This window comes from Oncorhynchus clarkii, chromosome 22 (genome assembly GCF_045791955.1).
Source record: "Oncorhynchus clarkii lewisi isolate Uvic-CL-2024 chromosome 22, UVic_Ocla_1.0, whole genome shotgun sequence".
Classification (NCBI taxonomy): domain Eukaryota; kingdom Metazoa; phylum Chordata; class Actinopteri; order Salmoniformes; family Salmonidae; genus Oncorhynchus; species Oncorhynchus clarkii.
In genome coordinates, this window is record NC_092168.1 from 7,657,762 (window position 1) to 7,678,057 (window position 20,296).

The 20,296-nt window shown below is 41.4% G+C and overlaps 2 protein-coding genes across 3 annotated transcripts; both read right to left on the reverse strand.

The window, feature by feature from the left end:
- Positions 1-156: 156 nt before the first annotated feature.
- Positions 157-8,560, reverse strand: LOC139380263 (kelch-like family member 41a). Its single transcript, XM_071122810.1, has 6 exons — positions 7,309-8,560; positions 6,580-6,737; positions 6,363-6,470; positions 5,758-5,943; positions 5,523-5,669; positions 157-404 (listed from the first exon to the last, which is right to left on the reverse strand). Exons 1-6 carry the CDS (start codon positions 8,407-8,409, stop codon positions 293-295), a joined length of 1,812 nt encoding a protein of 603 aa, XP_070978911.1. The 5' UTR covers positions 8,410-8,560; the 3' UTR covers positions 157-292.
- A 627-nt stretch (positions 8,561-9,187) lies between these two features.
- LOC139380067 (Bardet-Biedl syndrome 5) lies at positions 9,188-17,977 on the reverse strand. 2 transcript variants are annotated; one of them, XM_071122528.1, is made up of 11 exons: positions 17,794-17,977; positions 16,261-16,343; positions 16,042-16,107; positions 11,376-11,425; positions 11,157-11,284; positions 10,876-11,011; positions 10,691-10,786; positions 10,496-10,558; positions 10,051-10,185; positions 9,845-9,928; positions 9,188-9,610 (listed from the first exon to the last, which is right to left on the reverse strand). In XM_071122528.1, exons 1-11 carry the CDS (start codon positions 17,853-17,855, stop codon positions 9,485-9,487), a joined length of 1,029 nt encoding a protein of 342 aa, XP_070978629.1. In that variant the 5' UTR covers positions 17,856-17,977; the 3' UTR covers positions 9,188-9,484. The 2 variants fall into 2 exon arrangements, with proteins under 2 accessions (XP_070978629.1, XP_070978630.1); XM_071122529.1 differs by lacking the exon at positions 10,496-10,558 and adding an exon at positions 10,396-10,458 and having other exon boundaries at positions 9,205-9,610; positions 17,794-17,968.
- Positions 17,978-20,296: the final 2,319 nt, after the last annotated feature.

Consider the following 20,296-nt stretch of genomic DNA (forward strand, 5'->3'; position numbering starts at 1 on the left):
TGTGTTGTCCGATGTATTTTTTTTTTTTTGCTGCAGCCCCCCGTCCCTGCAGGAGGTCTTTATCCTTTTGGTAGCTGGTCATTGTAGATAATAATTTGTTCTAAACTGACTTGCCTTGTTAAATAAAGGTTCAATAAAATAAACTTTACAAAGACGGGCAACAAAATACAATATTATAATACAATATTATGATGGGTTACAATCCTGAAGGATCTGGATGAAAGTCACTTTTAAATAAATACTTTTCTCAGTCCTCCATGTTACATCTAGACAGTACATATTGTGTTCTTGTTCATAATTTAGGCATTTTGGCGGCATTGAGGCGCATAGACACACAGGAGGCCCCTGCGGCATAACGCATCTCTTTGAGCATTCCGGTCCATTCACTTTTATCCTCCTCGTACCTGCCACAGGAGAAAAGAAGTTAGATGTTACACCCAGTGTTGCTATGTTTGTGTTTTTTCTGCTAAACTGGGCTACTTTGGAATCGATGTCGTGGGTGAAAATGTATGGGTGATCGGTTTTGGGCTAATTTGGAAACTAGGTCGTGGGTGAAAATGTATGGGTGGTAGGTTTTGGGCTACTACCGTCATGGCATTTCTCTTAAATATACCGTACCAGTCAAAAGTTTGGACACACCTAGTCATTCAAGGATTTTTCTTTATTTTGACTATTTTCTACATTGTAGAATAATAGTGAATACCTCAAAACTATGAAGTAACACATGGAATCATGTAGTAACCAAAAAAAGTGTTAAACAAATCAAAATATATATTTTTTGAGATTCTTCAAAGCAGCCACCCTTTGCCTTGATGACAGCTTGGCACATTTTCCAGGGGAAAGTAATCTAAAAGTAACTGAATGTAATCAGATTGCGTTACTGAGTTTGGGTATTCCAAAAGTTACATTACTGATTACAATTTTGGACAGGTAACTAATAACTAATGTATTACATTTATAAAGTAACCTACCCAACCCTGTGTAGAAAAATAAAGACACCCTGAGAACTTTGAACATCCCACGAAGCACCATTACATCCATTATTAAAAAATGGAAAGGATATGGCACAACAACAAACCTGCCAAGAGAGGGCTGCCCACCAAAACTCACGGACCATGCAAGGAGGGCATTAATCAGAGAGGCAACAAACTGGTTACCAACGTAATTACAACTGTAAAGTATGTTTTTGTAATTGATGTGGTACACGGCTTTCAACCAATCAGCATTAAGGGCTCAAACCACCCCATTTATAATTGCCGATAAATCCTGTTTGAGCTAATGCATAACTATAGATAAATCCGACAGGAGAGTTTTAGGGATGAAAGTTGAACAGAGGATCTCGAAATCTCTGTGCAAGAAATACTTGGACAAACTTTAAAAAAACAAATGTTAGGCTATTTTCTGGCAATGGTGCCATAATGGGCCAGATGTTAAGACTACAAACCCTTATAAATGGCCTATTTGCGAGATTGACTTATTTCAATACGCATAGGCTACTGACTCAAATCTGGCTTTAGAATTGCAATTCAATTTTGCCATGGTTTGCTGAGCTAGATGCAGGTAGCCTGTAGCCCCTGATAGGTCAACATCTAATTTCAGGGAAAAGTCCACAATGAAACTGACATTAAATGTGGAGAATGATACATTTGCTATAGAGCTGTGAACATGATCACAATTGATAACTTCCAATTTAATTAACTAAACATGGCCATTAATACGTGCATAATAACACAAGGCTACAACCACAAACTGAGTTATATGCTATTTATTCAATCCGTTTTCCAGCTCCAGGTAGGCTACACAAGTGGCACAAATTGATTAGCAATGACTCCAGTGATTTTGTTCCCCGAGTCACTTAGTTATCACTTTTGCCTTGTCACCAAACTGTTCCTGGATGGTTGAGAGAAGTTGCTCTCTGAGGATGTGTTGGTACCATTCTTTATTCATGGCTGTGTTCTTAGGCAAAATTGTGAGTGAGCCCATAAATGAATGAAGTGAAATGACAAAAATGACTTGTTTTTTAAAAATTCTAAAAAAGAAAAAACGGAAAAGTAGTGCATGCATATGTTTTCACCACCTTTGATATGAAGCCCCTAAATAAGATCTGATGCAACCAATTACCTTCATAAGTCACATAATTAGTTAGATTGCACACAGGTGGACACTATTTAAGTGTCACATGATCTGTCACATGATCTCAGTATATATACTCTTGTTCAAAAAGGCCCCAGAGTCTGCAACACCACTAAGCAAGGGGCACCATGAAGACCAAAGAGCTCTCCAAACAAGTCAGGGACAGAGTTATGGAGTACAGATCAGGGTTGGGTTATAAAAAAATATCTGAAACTTTGAACATCCCACGAAGCACCATTACATCCATTATTAAAAAATGGAAAGAATATGGCACAACAACAAACCTGCCAAGAGAGGGCTGCCCACCAAAACTCACAGACCATGCAAGGAGGGCATTAATCAGAGAGGCAACAAAGAGACCAAAAATAACCCTGAAGGAGCTGCAAAGCTCCATAGCGGAGATTGGAGTATCTGTCCACAGGACCACTTTAAGCCGTATGCTCCACAGAGCTGGGCTTTGCGGAAGAGTGTCCAGAAAAAAAGCCATTGCTTAAAGAAAAAAATAAGCAAACACGTTTGGTGTTCGCCAAAAAGCATGTGGGAGACTCCCCAAACATATGGAAGAAGGTACTCTTGTCAGATGAGACTAAAATTTACCTCTCATCACCCCGAGAACATCATCCCCACAGTGAAGCATGGTGGTGGCAGCATCATGCCGTGGGGATGTTTTTCATCGGCAGGGACTGGGAACCGCGCTAAATACAGGGAAATTCTTGAGGGAAACCTGTTTCAGTCTTCCAGAGATTTGAGACGGGGATGGAGGTTCACCTTCCAGCAGGACAATGACCCTAAGCATACTGCTAAAGCAACACTGGTTTAAAGGGAAACATTTAAATGTCTTGGAATGGCATAGTCAAAGCCCAGACTTCAATCCAATTGAGAATCTGTGGTATGTCTTAAAGATTGCTGTACACCAGCAGAACCCATCCAACTTGAAGGAGCTGGAGCAGTTTTGCCTTGAAGAATGGGCAAAAATCAGAGTGACTAGATGTGCCGAGCTTATAGAGACATACCCCAAGAGACCTGCATCTGTAATTGCTGCAAAAGGCGGCTCTACAAAGTATTGACTTTTGGGGGGGGGGGGGGGGGGGGGGGGGGGTGAATAGTTATGCACGCTCAAATTTTCTGTTTTTTTGTCTTATTTCTTGTTTGTTTCACAATAAAATATATTTTGCATCTTCAAAGTGATAGGCATGTTGTGTAAATCAAATGATACAAACCCCCCAAAAATCAATTTTATTTCCAGGTTGTAAGGCAACAAAATAGGAAAAATGCCAAGGGGGTGAATACTTTCGCAAGCCACTGTAATAGCAATAAGGCACCTCAGGGGTTTGTGGTATGTAGCCAATATACCACGGCTAAGGGCTATGTCCTAAGAACAGCCCTTAGCCGTGGTATATTTGCCATATACCACACCTCCTCGGGCCTTGTTGCTTAATCATAGCAGTCAAAACTAGTTAAATCGACATCCATTGATGGAAAAATGATCTGGAGAGTTTATTAAGAACAATTGATCTTTTTTCTTGACATTTATTCTTAAACTCACAATAATTATAATTTGATGGAAAACCAAATTTAGCTTCTTAGCCTATGTTAACGACATCGATATTCCTTCTTAATTTGCTTAATAATGTTATGGGAAAAAGGTTAATTGGTTTATATGTGGCAACTCCTCTCGCTGCAAATTTGTTTTGGGGAGCGGGTTTTCAGAGGTCATTGGTCTAGAAATTGTAGGGAGACCTGGCAACCCTGGTTATACCTTTGGTACTGAGCATACAGTAAGTGGCAGTGAAACCATTTGTACATCAGAAATTATCAACTTATCAGGGGTATTTTAATATAGAGCATCTCTAAAGATAGCAGAGTACAGTGCATTCGGAAAGTATTCAGACCCCTTTCCTTTTCAACATTTTGTTACGTTAAAGCCTTATTCTAAAATGTATTAAATATATATTTTTTCTCAATCTACACACAATACCCCATAATGACAAAGCGAAAACAGGTTTTACATTTTTTTTGCAAATGTATTACAATTAAAAAACAAATACCTTATTTACATAAGTATTCAGACCCTTTGCTATGAGACTTGAAATTGAGCTCAGGTGCATCCTGTTTCCATTGATCATCCTTGAGATGTTTCTACAACTTGGAGTCCACCTGTGGTAAATTCAATTGATTGGACATCATTTGGAAAGGCACACACAGTTGAAAGTGCATGTCAGAGGAAAAGTTGTCCGGAGAGCTCTGAGACAGGATTCTTCCTGTACTCTTCCTAGAGCTGGCCGCTCAGCCAAACTGATCCAATCGGGGGAGAAGGGCCTTAGTCAGGGAGATGACCAAGAACCATATGGTCACTCTGACAGAGCTCCAGAGTTCCTCTGTGGAGATGGGAGAACCTTCCAGAATTACAACCATCTCTGCAGCACTCCACCAATCAGGCCTTATGGTAGAGTGGCCAGACAGAAGCCACTCCTCAGTAAAAGGCACATGACAGCCCATCCTGTCTGGAGGAAACCTGGCACCATTCTTACGGTGAATCATGGTGGTGGAAGCATCATGCTGTGGCAATGTTTTTCAGCAACAGGAACTGGGAGACGAGTGGGGATTGAGGGAAAGATGAACGGGCAAAGTACAGAGAGATCCTTGATGAAAACCTGCTCCAGAGTGCTTAGGACCTCAGACTGGGTCGAAGGTTTACCTTCCAACAGGACAATGACCCTAAGCACACGGCCAAGACAACGCAGGAATGACTTCTGGACAAGTCTCAATGTGCTTGTGGCCCAGCCAGAGCCCGGACTTGAACCCGATACAGGTTCGAGCCCAGTATGGGACAGTGGAGGGAGCTAAATTGTTAGCAGCACACTGACCCCTGCTACACCTATACCGGGATACTGTATTAGTAAAAGTATCAAATATTTAAGAAGTATTTTTTGCAAGCTTATATCTCTGGAGACCTGAAAACAGCTGTGCAGCGACGCTCCCCATCCAACCTGACAGAGCTGGAGGGGATTTGCAGAGAAGAATGGGAGAAACTCCCCAAATACAGGTGTGGCAAGCTTGTAGCGTCATACCCAAGAAGAGTTGAGGCTGTAATCACTGCCAAAGGTGCTTCAACAAAGTACTGAGTAAAGGGTCTGAATACTTACAGTATGTAAATGTGATATTTCAGTTTTTTATTTTTAATACATGTGCAAAAATGTCTAAAAACCTGTTTTTGCTTTGTCATTGTGGGGTATTGCGTGTAGATTGATCAGGGGATTTTTTTGTTTTAATCTATTTTAGAATAAGGCTGTAACGTAACAATTGTGAAACATTCAATGGGTCTGACTACTTTCTGAATGTACTGTATATGGGATTGGATGAAATTTGCGTACTAGTTAATCACTTACTGCCAGACGTCAATGATTTCCGTAGGGGCAACTTTGTCGTCCTCCGTCGCCACAATGGTAAAGCCTCCAATGGCATACAGCAATCCTCCACTACTGACCAGGTTCACGGAGCTCCTCTCCTGGGGGAAATCTGTGAAGGGCACCCACCTGGAAAGGGGATCATTGTTAACTGAATGGCTCTGTTGTTAGATTGTTGCTAATCATAGCCTACAGACTACAATGTCAATGCACATACTTGTTGTTTCCAAAGTCATATGCTTCAGATGCAGCGGTGAGACCATCTTCATTGACCCCTCCAGTCACCACAATTTTCCCATTGTGAACGATTGCCCCAAACATGGATCTTGCCATTTTCATAGCAGACAGCTCCTTCCATTCTGACTTCTTGTGGTTGTACGCAAACATCTTATTGGTTGCTTTGCTTACATAGAAAAAAGGATGGGAAATCACATTTAGGAACACAGGGATAAACCATCGTCTCAATGAGGATTATAAAACGACACAAACTCATTTGTTTTACATCAAGCATCTACTATTTTAAACCTTTTGTAACGAAGTTAAGAACGTGCCATAAGCTCACTACACCAGTCAGCTTGAAATGTCACGGATGGCGCTATACAATTGGTCATTTTTGGGTGGCACAACCCGTTGGAACGTTGTTAAGGAGTGCGGCCACTTGTGTTGCGAAGCATAGGATCACTGGTTCTAGCCCAGTATGGGGCAGTCGGACAGGGGATGAAGCTAAATTGTTAGCAGCACACTGACTCCTGCTACACCTATACCAGCATACTGTATTAGTAAAAGTATCAAATATTTAAGAAGTGTTTTTTGTAAGCTTACTTGTCATCTGTCTTCCCTCCGATACAGTACACCAACCCATTCTGGGAGACAACACTATGACCATGGATTTTCAGAGGCAGCTTTTTGGTCTCAGCCCACTTCATTGCCCTGGGCAGCAGATAGTAAGGACAAAACATGTGTTTAAGGCTCCTTACTCATTTAGTGACAGGTATTAAGTGTGGGAATATATGAACTCAGCCAAGTTTATAATACTTACTCAACATCATAGCACATTACAGAGTCAAGAGACACGTTGGACTGTAGATCTTTACCAGCTACAGCAAACAATTTATTGCCAAATTCTCCCATACTGAACAGACATCTGGGAGAGGGCATAGGGGGCAGAGCTATCCAATCAGCAGCAAGGATATCCAGCTGAAAAAAGAACCTGATATTAGAATATTCCAGTCATGAAGCCGTCTATGGATGGTTTTCATTTTCTGATGGTCAGAGAACGTTCCTTGCTCATAGCATTACACATGGTCCTAGTTTAAACGTATATCATTGGTATAAAAATATTTAGCTTCTATATAGCAAATGGCACGTATGTACAGTTTATAGATTGTGTGTAGGCCTGTCTCCCACTTGAATCTTCTCTTTGTGCTTGACTGGGTTCAAATGCCTTCCATTTAATTTTTCTGTATGTATTTATCTGTATATTTTATTATTTTATTGCTCTAGGGTTATAGTTATTGCTTTGATAACCTTATTTACTATTATGTATTGATTTATTTTTCACTCCTTATGTGGTATGTACTGCACAGAACTGAAGAAATATCACTGAATTATCACAGTGAATTATTGTAATGTTTGTTTATGTGTCAATTAACCCCATAAGGGATGGGTTGCCAATTGGCGATTTGGCACGAAAATAAAATGTCATTCATATTAATTAATTCATTTGGTAGTGAATGTCCTTAGGAAGTGAAAAAACATGGCTTCTTACCTGATAAAAGTAGCACTGTAATGGAGCTTCTTTATCCTCTTCATCGACAAACAATCCTCCCAGGATAAAGAGATCATTCTTCTCTGACGTCAGGCTGACATGGTTGTGTGGTATCTGCTCAGTCAATGCAGCAAGGAAGCATTCGTTCTCAACGCCATCATAGGCCACTGCAGCAGTGTCGTTGATCATCAACACAAGATCCTTGGAATACATACCAACTCTCTTGATATCATTCAGGTAACTAGGTAACCTGTTATCCTCTTCTACTTCACCATTAGATGCATCCTTCCCTGACTCTCCTGTCTTCTTTTCGGGGAGTTTCCCAGAAAAGGAATCTTTGATCACTTTGATTTTTTTGAGGAGCTCAGGGTCAGACTTGATGATGTCATCCTTTTCCACTTTCTCATTGAAGTACTTCTCTGGGAGTAAACGGAAACGGACGCAGCCAAAGGCCTCATCCAGAGTCTTGACACGGTTCTCCTTGTCTTTTCGAATCCATTTCATCAGGGATTCAAACACCACCTCCTCCTTTTCTACACTGAGAGAGTCCGCTCCGATGACAGCAAAGAGTTCATGAGAGGCCAGCTCTAAGAAGTCATCCTCCTTGGCCAGGGTTTCAAAACGATCTGCAATGTAGTCTCGACTTGCCAATGCCAGTCTAGGACAGTTGAGCACCAGTGCCATTCTGAATATGGCCATACAGTTACCCGGGGACAGCTTCTTCTGTAGGAAATTTGCACACACAGTGAACACTGAGGGGATCTGGAAACGGTTTGCCACAGCAAAGATATCCTGCACATTGTCGTCTGTGATGTCAATCTCTGCTGAATACATGTAATTCACAATCATCTCCATGATTGTGGGATCCAAATTCTCCAGAACGACCTCCTTATCCATTTCCTTAGCGTCGCCTGAGATGTAAAGCTCTCGGAAATAAGGACTACAGGCTGCCAAAATGAGTCTATGACAGGGCAAGCTTCTATCTCCCACTTTCAGAATGCAGTCAATAAGCTTGTTCTCGTTCAGAAGCTCTTTCAGGCCATCCTGGAGCAGGGTGCTCTGAAACAGGCGCAGATCTTCCCTTACGGCTTTCGGATCCATGCTGTAAGAAACGTGACTTGACAAAGGATATGGATGCAACTCTCAACACTGTCCCAGCTGGACTAAGCAGTATTGAGCCCCAGATCGGAAGACCCTTCAATATAACTTTGGCCCTCTAAATATAGCCAACCACCCCTTTCAGGAAGCATTTATGTTGGCCAAATCGGAAAGCAGTCTGTTTCACACAGCTGTCGCAGAGTGAAAGGAACAACTGTGCACTTTTGTCACTGTGATAGTTAGCTGTTAGTAACGTCATAGGACTAGACACAACATGTGTAACAGTGACCGGTGCAGTTTTACGTAGTGATAAAATCTTCATATTCAGTCACGTTTTAGGAAAGAACATCCTAGATCATAAGGGTTCGCCCGTTTATCACTTATGACAAATCCTTGATGTATAATCAGTTATTGTATCATTAAAAGTATGTCAAACTGAAAATAAAGATGGAAGTGGACTTTAAAGTCCACTGACGCTGTAATCACATCTTTGATATAAATTAATATGATCCCTTTTTAGTCCTGAAAATCTTTGGTGATTCATTTGTGTGTGACTCATTGAGCATGTTTTATATTTAAATGTGAGTAAATTTCCAAGGGACTGACCGTCCTCGTACGAAGGGTCAATGAGCAGCTGCAACAGGGACAGTCTGTCCTCGTGAACCATTTGTAAAATACTAAAGCTCCTCTGGCACACTTGTAAATAGCCTGTAGATCATTGTACACAGAACAAAATTACTATTTTCAAAAACACATTTAAGAAGACATTGTCACAACTAAGAAAGGTCAGACCAAATGTATAATATACTGAAATACTTTATTTCTTCAATCTAAAAAATACAATTCAAAATTCAATGATTAACATTTGCATTTCATATTTAGAAATCATTCTTAAAATTCATGTCACTCATACACGGACCAGGTCTACATCTTTATTATATACATCAAGACCTTTCAATGGACAAAATACATTGTACATTTACAAATGGTTCTAAAAAACAGTAGTGTCAATTGTGCCATTTGAAAGGGAGGATTTCAGGAACTAGGTTAATCTAACTCGCCTATCAGTGTTCATGCTTCAGCCCATGACTTCCCAGAGTCCTTGAAGTGTGAACCCCTCCTTCAATTTTTCAACTGCAATTCCCAGCTCCTCAGAAAACATAGGTTCCCGGTCTTGTTGCTTATTGCCATCAGCAAAGTAAGCCTTAAAAGCAAACAAATAGAAATCAGTTATCACAATGCCATTAAATAGGAGGTTAAGTGTTTAAGCCATCTTACAAAGTACACCTCAGTCTGTATAAACATGATAGCACTAGGCAACACCAAAGTCATGTTTGCAGTATGTTGTGTAACATGATTTTAACAACCTGCTATTTTCAGATTGTGAAAACAAATCAGACTCCCAAAGGGAGTTGACAGTTTGGATAAGCACACTCACAGTGAAAGCATCAGTCTGCTCATCGGGCTCAATTTCCACATCATCGGGGGGCTGGTCCACTGTCAGCTCCTCCAGTGGCTGAGGCTGGAATCATTGTTGGGAGAGAGAATACTTCTTGTTGAAACATGGCAAAGCCATTACACATCGCACTGCATTAATTGTGATATATTCATCAATGTGTGGTCACTTGTATAATATAGGAGTACCTTTTCCTCCATCTCATAGTCCACTCCAAAGATGGGGTTGGCAGAGTAGACTTTGTGCAGCGAGTTGATCTCTTTAACTGCATCTTGAAGCTTATCCATTGGGTCAATCTTAAATCCAAGCACATATCCTCCAGTCTACAAACAAAGACGACGTATGTACTCAGGAGTATGTCAATGGCATGCAAGAGACAAGTTCTTCGCTCTGTATTCTATGTCATGTTTTAAAGCTGATACTACAGCACAGATATTATACATATCCTATTAAATGACTAGTTCTATATGTAATTCTATGGTACACAATAAGTCAAATACTAGATCGGATACATCTCAAATGATCACAATTACCTGATGAAAGCTTTCTATCACCAAAGCCAGACCAAACTTTGAGTCTCTTACTCTGATGGAACTCTTTGGGAAAGAAAGTGACAATAATGATCACAATTACCTGCTGAGAGCTTTCTATCACCAAAGCTAGGCCAAACTTTGAGTCTCTTATTCTGATGGAACGCTACGGGGAAGAGAGGTGACAATAAGGAAAATAGATGATCACTTTTAATACCCTAAAAGGCGTTGTCAATTTGTTAGGCTGGACATGACAGCAGATTTGTTTTATTACTTCTTTATGTTTTACGCCACTTACAATTTGAAGATAGGGAATGCTGACGTTGAAGCTCTCGTTCATATTGGCATGCCACACGATCCGAACATTGGTGATGAAAAAGGTCCCTAGATTACCCTACAAATATACAATTCAGAACAGAACATTTTATTTGAACATGTTTTTATTCGAAATACTTCCTGAAGGATTAGCTAGTTGATGTGTACCTGGTCACTGGATAAATTCCACACCCCGTTGATTTTGTCATACACTTCCTCTCGAGGCAAAAGCCTCAATTGTTTATTTTGAATAAGAGCTCCTCTCAGCTTCAGGTCACGGTACATTTTAGAGGTCTCATAAGCCCTGGAGCAGAGGGATATGGACAATTAGTTGACGAGACATTCAATTCAACTCAGCAGTGACTTGACTGAATCCTATCTCATAACATAATCTGGAAAAGTGTAACAACTTCCACAAGGGTCATTTCTTGTTTTCTATGTATAAATACCTGTGAACAGCAATGACAGATGTAAATAGTCTCGGACTCCCTGGAACCACATTGGTGAAAATGAACTCAAATCTTGTATTGTTAGACTTTGTCAAGATATACAGTGCTTCAGTCTGGCCTCTCAATTTCTGAAAAAGAACAGTCTTAGTATAAATGGTGACATCTAGGCAAATCTACCCATAAAGTAAATTGATAGACAGTCCAATACAGTATACGTACAGAGTTAGCTGTCCTTGTTGTGATGTTAATAATGGAATTGTATCCAACAGCTATGAAACAAAGAAGATGAATGTCACTCAATTTTCAATGAATCTGAGACTTGCTAAAGTGCCAAAATTCAGCATTTTGACATCCCTCTGCACACGGTGCACCCTCTGCGACTGCTATGAAGATTTTAACCCACTTAACCTCAACATCTCTCAAAGTTTTCACCATCACTGTAATGCCTTAGTTATTTTTGTTGCCTTGACATAGTCATTTCTGAAGATTATTATTGATTTAAAGTGATTAATTTACATCGGTCTCTCATTTTAATGAAGGTCAACCCTGATACGCAACATGAACTCTCGTTTTAATATGGTGAAACTATTCCTTAAAAAATATATTTTCCTAAAGAAACATTGGACATCTACAGTTGAAGTCAGAAGTTTACATACACCTTAGCCAAATACATTTAAACTCAGTTTTTCACAATTCCTGAAATTTAATCGTAGTAAAAATTCCCTGCCTCAGGTCAGTTAGGATCACCACTTTATTTTAAGAATGTGAAATGTTAGAATAATAGTAGAGATAATTATTTATTTCAGCTTATATTTCTTTCATCACATTCCCAGTGGGTCAGAAGTTTACATACACTCAATTAGTATTTGGTAGCATTGCCTTTAAATTGTTAAACTTGGGTCAAACGTTTTGGGTAGCCTTCCACAAGCTTCCCACAATAAATTGGGTGAATTTTGTCCCATTCGTCCTGACAGAGCTGGTGTAACCGAGTCAGGCTTGTAGGCCTCCTTGCTCGCACACACTTTTTCAGTTCTGACCACACATTTTCTATAGGATTAAGATCAGGCCTTTGTGATGGCCACTCTAATACCTTGACATTGCTGTCCTTAAGCCATTTTGACACAACTTTGGAAGTATGCTTAGGGTCATTGTCCATTTGGAAGACCTATTTGCGACTAAGCTTTAACTTCCTGACTGATGTCTTGAGATGTTGCTTCAATATATCCAAATATTTTCCTGCCTCATGATGCCATCTATTTTGTGAAGTGCACCAGTCCCTCCTGCAGCAAAGCACTCCCACAACATGATGCTGCCACCCCTGTGCTTCATGGTTGGGATGGTGTTCTTCAGCTTGCAAGCACCCCCCTTTTTCCTCCTAGCATAATGATGGTCATTATGACCAAACAGTTCTATTTTTGTTTCATCAGACCCGAGGACATTTCTCCAAAAACCGCAAACCCAAGTGCAGTTGCAACCCGTAGTCTGGCTTTATTTTAATGGTGGTTTTGGAGCAGTGTCTTCTTCCTTGCTGAGCGGACTTTTAGTTTATGTCGATATAGGACTCGTTTTTACTGTGGATATAGATACTTTTGTACCTGTTTCCTCCAGCATCTTCACAAGGTCCTTTGCTGTTGTTCTGGGATTGATTTGCACTTTTCGCACCAAAGTACGTTAATCTCTAGGAGACAGAACGCGTCTCCTTCCTGAGCTGTATGACGGCTGCGTGGTCCCATGGTGTTTATACTTGCGTAGTATTGTTTGTACAGATGAACGTGGTACCTTCAGGCGTTTGGAAATTGCTCCCACGGATGAATGAGACTTGTGAATGTCTACAATTTTTTTTCTGAGGTCTTGGCACACCTCCAATTGACTCAAATTCGGTCAATTAGCCTATCAAAAGCTTCTAAAGCCATGACATCATTATCTGTAATTTTCCAAGGTGTTTAAAGGCACAGTCAATTTAGTGTATGTAAACTTCTGACCCACTGGAATTGTGATACAGTGAATTATAAGTGAAATAATCTGTGTAAACAATTGTTGGAAAAATGACTTGTGTCATGCACAAAGTAGATGTTCTAACCGACTTGCCAAAACTATAGCTTGTTAACAAGAAATTTGTGGGGTAGTTGAAAAGTGAGTTTTAATGACTCCAACCTAAGTGTATGTCAGTCAGGAAAGCCAAAGGTTAGCTTTATCAAACAGAAATTTGCATCCTGTAACTCTAACTCCAAAAAGTTTTGGGACATCGTAAAGTCCATGGAGAACAAGAGCACTTCCTCCCAGCTGCCCACTGCACTGAGGCTAAGTAACACTGTCAACACCGATAAATCCACGATAATCGAGAATTTCAATAAGCATTTCTCTACGGCTGGCCATGCTTTCCTCCTGGCTACCCCAACCCCGGCCAACAACAGCTCTGCACCCCCCGCAGCTACTTGCCCGAGCCTCCCCAGCTTCTCCTTCACCCAAATCCAGATAGCAGATGTTCTGAAAGAGCTGCAAAACCTGGACCAGTACAAATCAGCTGAGCTAGACAATCTAGACCCTCTCTTTCTAAAAATGATCCGCCGCCATTGTTGCAACTCCTATTACCAGTCTGTTCAACCTCTCTTTCGTATCGTCTGAGATCCCCAGAGATTGGAAAGCTGCCGCAGTCATCCCCCGCTTCAAAGGGTGTGACATTGTAGACCCAAACTGTTATAGACCTATATCCATACTGCCCTGCCTTTCTAAAGTCTTCGAAAGCCAAGTTAACAAACAGATCACTGACCATTTCAAATCCCACTGTACCTTCTCCGCTGTGCAATCCGGTTTCTGAGCTGGTCACAGATGCACCTCAGCCACGCTCAAGGTACTAAATTATATCATAACCGCCATCAATAAAAGATTGTACTGTGCAGCCATCTTCATCGACCTGGCCAAGGCTTTCGACTCTGTCAATCACCGTATTCTCATCAGCAGACTCAACAGCCATGGTTTCTCAAATGACTGCCTTGCCTGGTTCACCAACTACTTCTCAGACAGAGTTCAGTGTGTCAAATCGGAGGGCCTGTTGTCCGGACCTCTGGCAGTCTCTATGGGGGTACCACAGGGTTAGATTCTCGGGCCGACTCTTTTCTCTGTATATATCAACGATGTCGCTCTTGCTGCGAGTGATTCCCTGATACACCTCTACGCAGACCACACCATTCTGTATACATCTGGCCCTTCTTTGGACACTGTGTTAACAAACCTCCAAACGAGCTTCAATGCCATACAACACTCCTTCCATGGCCTCCAACTGCTCTTAAACGCTAGCAAAACTAAATGCATACTTTTCAACCGTTCGCTGCCCGCACCCGCCCGCCCAACTAGCATCACTACTCTGGACGGTTCAAATACCTAGGTGTCTGGCTAGACTGTAAACTCTCCTTCCAGACTCACATTAAACATCTCCAATCCAAAATTAAATCTAGAATCAGCTTTCTATTTCGCAACAAAGCCTACTTCACCCACGCCGCCAAACATACCCGAGTAAAAAGGACTATCCTACCGATCCTCGAATTCGGCGATGTCATTTACAAAATAGCCTCCAACACTCTACTCAGCAAACTGGATGCAGTCTATCACAGTGCCATCTGTTTTGTCACCAAAGCCCCATATACCACCCACCACTGCGACCTGTATGCTCTAGCTGGCTGGCCCTTGCTACGTATTAGTCACCAGACCCACTGGCTCCAGGTCATCTATAAGTCTTTGCTAGGTAAAGCTCCGCCTTATCTCATTCACTGATCACGATAACAACACCCACCCGTAGCACGCGCTCCAGCAGGTATATCTCACTGGTCATCCCCAAAGCCAACACCTCCTTTGGTCGCCTTTCCTTCCAGTTCTCTGCTGCCAATGACTGGAACGAATTGCAAAAATCGCTGAAGATGGAGACTTATATTTCCCTCACTAACTTTAAACATCAGCTATCTGAGCAGCTAACCAATCACTGCAGCTGTAGATAGCCCATCTGTAAATACCCCTCTAATCTACCTACCTCATCCCCATATTGTTTTTATTTACTTTTCTGCTCTTTTGCACACCAGTATTTCTACTTGTACATCATCATCTGCACATCTATCACCCCAGTGTTAATTTGCTAAATTGTAATTACTTCACTACTATGGCCTATTTATTGCCTTACCTCCTCCATTTGCACACACTGTATATAGACTAAAATAAATAAATAAATATATATATGTGTAACTCTGCATTATTGTTTATGTCGCACTGTTTTGCTTTATCTAGGCCAGGTCGCAGTTGTAAATAAGAACTTGTTCTCAACTAGCCTACCTGGTTAAATAAAGGTGAAATCATTTTTATTTTTTAAAATATAAACTTCCGACTTCAACTGTAATAGTCAAATCATATTGTAAAAGAAGGTTAGCTGATTCTACTCTTTTTGTCTATTTTCTGGTGGAATATGAGTGGGTCGGGCATAACACGTCAACCCTGTTACAAATAGATAAGACAGGCTAGAAATGTTTTAACAATAAAACATGTTTTGTTAAGGTTGCATTAAATTGCCACTCCGTTGCACCCAACAAGCTTCCATTCCACCTGTCAGAAGGGGATTTATGTCTCATTTAAGAAGAAATCCTCTATGGTCAACCCTGTTACTTTATTTGGCACTTCCTAAAGTAATTGTATTTAAAACTTCTTGAGATTACCAAGTTATACTTCTCAAAAGGCACAGAATCTTTGTGGACCACTGTAGTACCATCATAATCCAAAAGCAGGCTAAATGAATTGAGATGAGAATAATTAATGTTTTCCTTTTTCAGTGTGGTTGCTCCTCTAGCCATGTCAAGGAAAGATAAATACATGTACATAGCTAGCTAGATCTAGGTGTACTCACACAAATTGACTCTTGGCAGAGCCAAAGAATGCCAGATGATCCTCAGATTTGTTACCAGGAGCCTCCCTGCAAGTAAGGAGTAAGCATTGTATAATTAGTGCAAACGCCCATAACCACATGGTTGCTGGTTCAAGTCCCACATTATCTGGCTGTTTACCTCTCCCCCTCAATTGCTACATTGGTGTCAGTAGTGGGATAGACATGCTACATTTACTTTACCTCGATCCCCATTGTTTCCTTTGGTGTCTTCAATGGAATCAAGGCAGTCTATCAAGACCTCGCCAGGTCGCGTTTTCATTTGCCTGTAAATAAAAACAGTTGTAGCTAGTCAGTGTTTTCCTATGTAAGCCAGATTAATTCTAGCCAGTAGCTGCTTTTAGTAATGTGAGTGTATTTACATATACTAGCGTTGCTCCCATTGTATTTGGCTGCACAAAAACAGTCAGCGGGAAGCCAGAAGTTAAATAACATTCAATTTCAACTTATTGTGCCAGTGGGCAGGACGGTTGGTAATTATGACGAGGGTAATTAGAGACAAAATATCTAAAGGAACGTATTTTTAAACAGACTTCCCAAACGTTATAGATCCACTTCCTCTCTGCTTCCCTCATCAAAATAAAAGTTATTTCTGCAATTTTTATTTAAGTCAGTTAAGAACAAATAGTTATTTACAATGACAGCCTAGGAACAATGGGTTAACTGCCTTGTTCAGGGGCAGAACAACACATTTTTACCTTGTCGGCTCAGGGATTCGATCTAGCAACCACTAGGCTACCTGCCGCTCCATGTGGACAAAAAAATGAATAATTTGTGGGGGACTTTTATTTTGACATGAGGTAAGCAGAGAGGGGTCTACAACACATTTGGGGAGTATGTTTAATAATACTACAGATCCTCTATTATATTAAGATATTAGCATGACTGCTCTAACAATGTAAATGCATGTCCTCAATGATGGAAGCCAGGCAGGAAGAGGCGAGATCAGGTGGGACCATTGAAGTCAATGAGAGAACAACAGGCCATAAATATTGATAAGAGGACTCATCTTTGTATCTCCATTTTCTTCTTCCTCATTGGCTGATTGCTTCCAACTCAGGAATCCCCACCCAGTTCATTATTTTAAAATGGTGGAAGCCCTCAATAGCAATGTCCATGCTAAAACGGGTTATATCCACGAGGAGTCCTCTATCTTCTAACATATGACGACAGGCATAACTCCAATATAAAATCATTTAGTGGAAATTTGCCGAAATGGCTCGTGCACCCACTTATATCAGTCTATTCCTAACAACGTAACCATTATGAAAGTATAAATGATCAAATAAGCCTTATGTAGCAAATTAGCAATCACATTTTTTGTTGACCAAATTCGACAGTCTCTCAATGACCTCCCATACACAAATTCCTCACTTCGTGGGCTTATTTTTCATGGACAGATTTTGGGCCGAGTGAAAACTCTTGCTTCGCCTCTTCCTATATGATAAGAATTTCCTTGTGATATTTTGTCTCAAATCCCCCCCGTCATCATAACTAACTGTCCTGCCCACAGGTACAGTAAATGTACATTTCATTTAACTTCAGGCTTCCCGTGGACTATTTTTGTGCAGGCAAATACAATAGGAATAAACGTTGAAAAGCAGAAATCTAGCCAGCTATCAAACGGCTACGGCTAGGTCCCCCTTTGCTTTGCACTCTGCTGCTGCATATCTTTATGCTAACTTAGCATTGCCGGTGAGCAATTAAATAACTTACTGTGCGGTTATATCGAATCTAACATCTCTATCCTCCCAGAGAACATCCAACATAGACGCCATGATATTAGAACAACAACAGGTAGCTAATTTATTTAAATCATTATTATTACTAATCTTCTCCAGACAAAATGGCCAGCCTAAGATTACGCGTCTTTCTCCTTCCCATTCCCTGTTGCCCTGGCAACATTACTACAGTAAGCACAAGGGACATAATAGAAAAGCAAACCGCGTTTCTTCTTGGTAGACAGTTCTCCTTACTTATAATAATGGTGATCAAGGTCAACGTGTGTCATCAGCACTACAAACACAGAATGCTAATTTGGCAACATTACCTGTTCATCTGACAGTGAATTAATAAAGAAATAAAGAAACAAACACCACATTCAATGTTAGAATAAAAACAAATACAAAACAGTAATAGTACCAGTCAACTAAAAATGTGGTGATTCATTTCAAAGTTAGCTTTTTCATCAACAGTGATGTGCAATTTCCAACCAACTCGTTTTCCAAAATACTTTGTCAGAAAAATGCATAGTTGTATACCAGTGGCGATCAGTGCCGTTTATGATGCGGGAGGACACATTTCTAGTACAGCATGTTGGATGACTGTCATTCATCAAAATCAAATCAAATTTTATTTGTCACATACACATGGTTAGCAGATGTTAATGCGAGTGTAGCGAAATGCTTGTGCTTCTAGTTCCGACAATGCAGTAATAACCAACAAGTAATCTAACTAACAATTCCAAAACTACTGTCTTATACACAGTGTAAGGGGATAAAGAATATGTACATAAAGATATATGGATGAGTGATGGTACAGAGCAGCATAGGCAAGATACAGTAGATGGTAACGAGTACAGTATATACATATGAGATGAGTATGTAAACAAAGTGGCATAGTTAAAGTGGCCAGTGATACATGTATTACATAAGGATGCAGTAGATGATATAGAGTACAGTATATACGTATACATATGAGATGAATAATGTAGGGTATGTAAACATTATATTAGGTAGCATTGTTTAAAGTGGATAGTGATATATTTGACATCATTTCCCATCAATTCCCATTATTAAAGTGGCTGGAGTTGAGTCAGTGTGTTGGCAGCAGCCACTCAATGTTAGTGATGGCTGTTTAACAGTCTGATGGCCTTGAGATAGAAGCTGTTTTTCAGTCTCTCGGTCCCAGCTTTGATGCACCTGTACTGACCTCGCCTTCTGGATGATAGCGGGGTGAACAGGCAGTGGCTTGGGTGGTTGTTGTCCTTGATGATCTTTATGGCCTTCCTGTAACATCGGGTGGTGTAGGTGTCCTGGAGGGCAGGTAGTTTGCCCCCGGTGATGCGTTGTGCAGACCTCACTACCCTCTGGAGAGCCTTACGGTTGTGGGCGGAGCAGTTGCCGTACCAGGCGGTGATACAGCCCGCCAGGATGCTCTCGATTGTGCATCTGTAGAAGTTTGTGAGTGCTTTTGGTGACAAGCCGAATTTCTTCAGCCTCCTGAGGTTGAAGTGGCGCTGCTGCGCCTTCTTCACGATGCTGTCTGTGTGAGTGGACCAATTCAGTTTGTCTGTGATGTGTATGCCGAGGAACTTAAAACTTACTACCCTCTCCACTACTGTTCCATCGATGTGGATAGGGGGGTGTTCCCTCTGCTGTTTCTTGAAGTCCACAATCATCTCCTTAGTTTTGTTGACGTTGAGTGTGAGGTTATTTTCCTGACACCACACTCCGAGGGCCCTCACCTCCTCCCTGTAGGCCGTCTCGTCGTTGTTGGTAATCAAGCCTACCACTGTTGTGTCGTCCGCAAACTTGATGATTGAGTTGGAGGCGTGCGTGGCCACGCAGTCGTGGGTGAACAGGGAGTACAGGAGAGGGCTCAGAACGCACCCTTGTGGGGCCCCAGTGTTGAGGATCAGCGGGGTGGAGATGTTGTTGTCTACCCTCACCACCTGGGGGCGGCCCGTCAGGAAGTCCAGTACCCAGTTGCACAGGGCGGGGTCGAGACCCAGGGTCTCGAGCTTGATGACGAGCTTGGAGGGTACTATGGTGTTGAATGCCGAGCTGTAGTCGATGAACAGCATTATCACATAGGTATTCCTCTTGTCCAGATGGGTTAGGGCAGTGTGCAGTGTGGTTGAGAGTGCATCGTCTGTGGACCTATTTGGGCGGTAAGAAAATTGGAGTGGGTCTAGGGTGTCAGGTAGGGTGGAGGTGATATGGTCCTTGACTAGTCTCTCAAAGCACTTCATGATGATGGAAGTGAGTGCTATGGGGCGGTAGTCGTTTAGCTCAGTTACCTTAGCTTTCTTGGGAACAGGAACAATGGTGGCCCTCTTGAAGCATGTGGGAACAGCAGACTGGTATAGGGATTGATTGAATATGTCCGTAAACACACCGGCCAGCTGGTCTGCGCATGCTCTGAGGGCGCGGCTGGGGATGCCGTCTGGGCCTGCAGCCTTGCGAGGGTTAACACGTTTAAATGTTTTACTCACCTC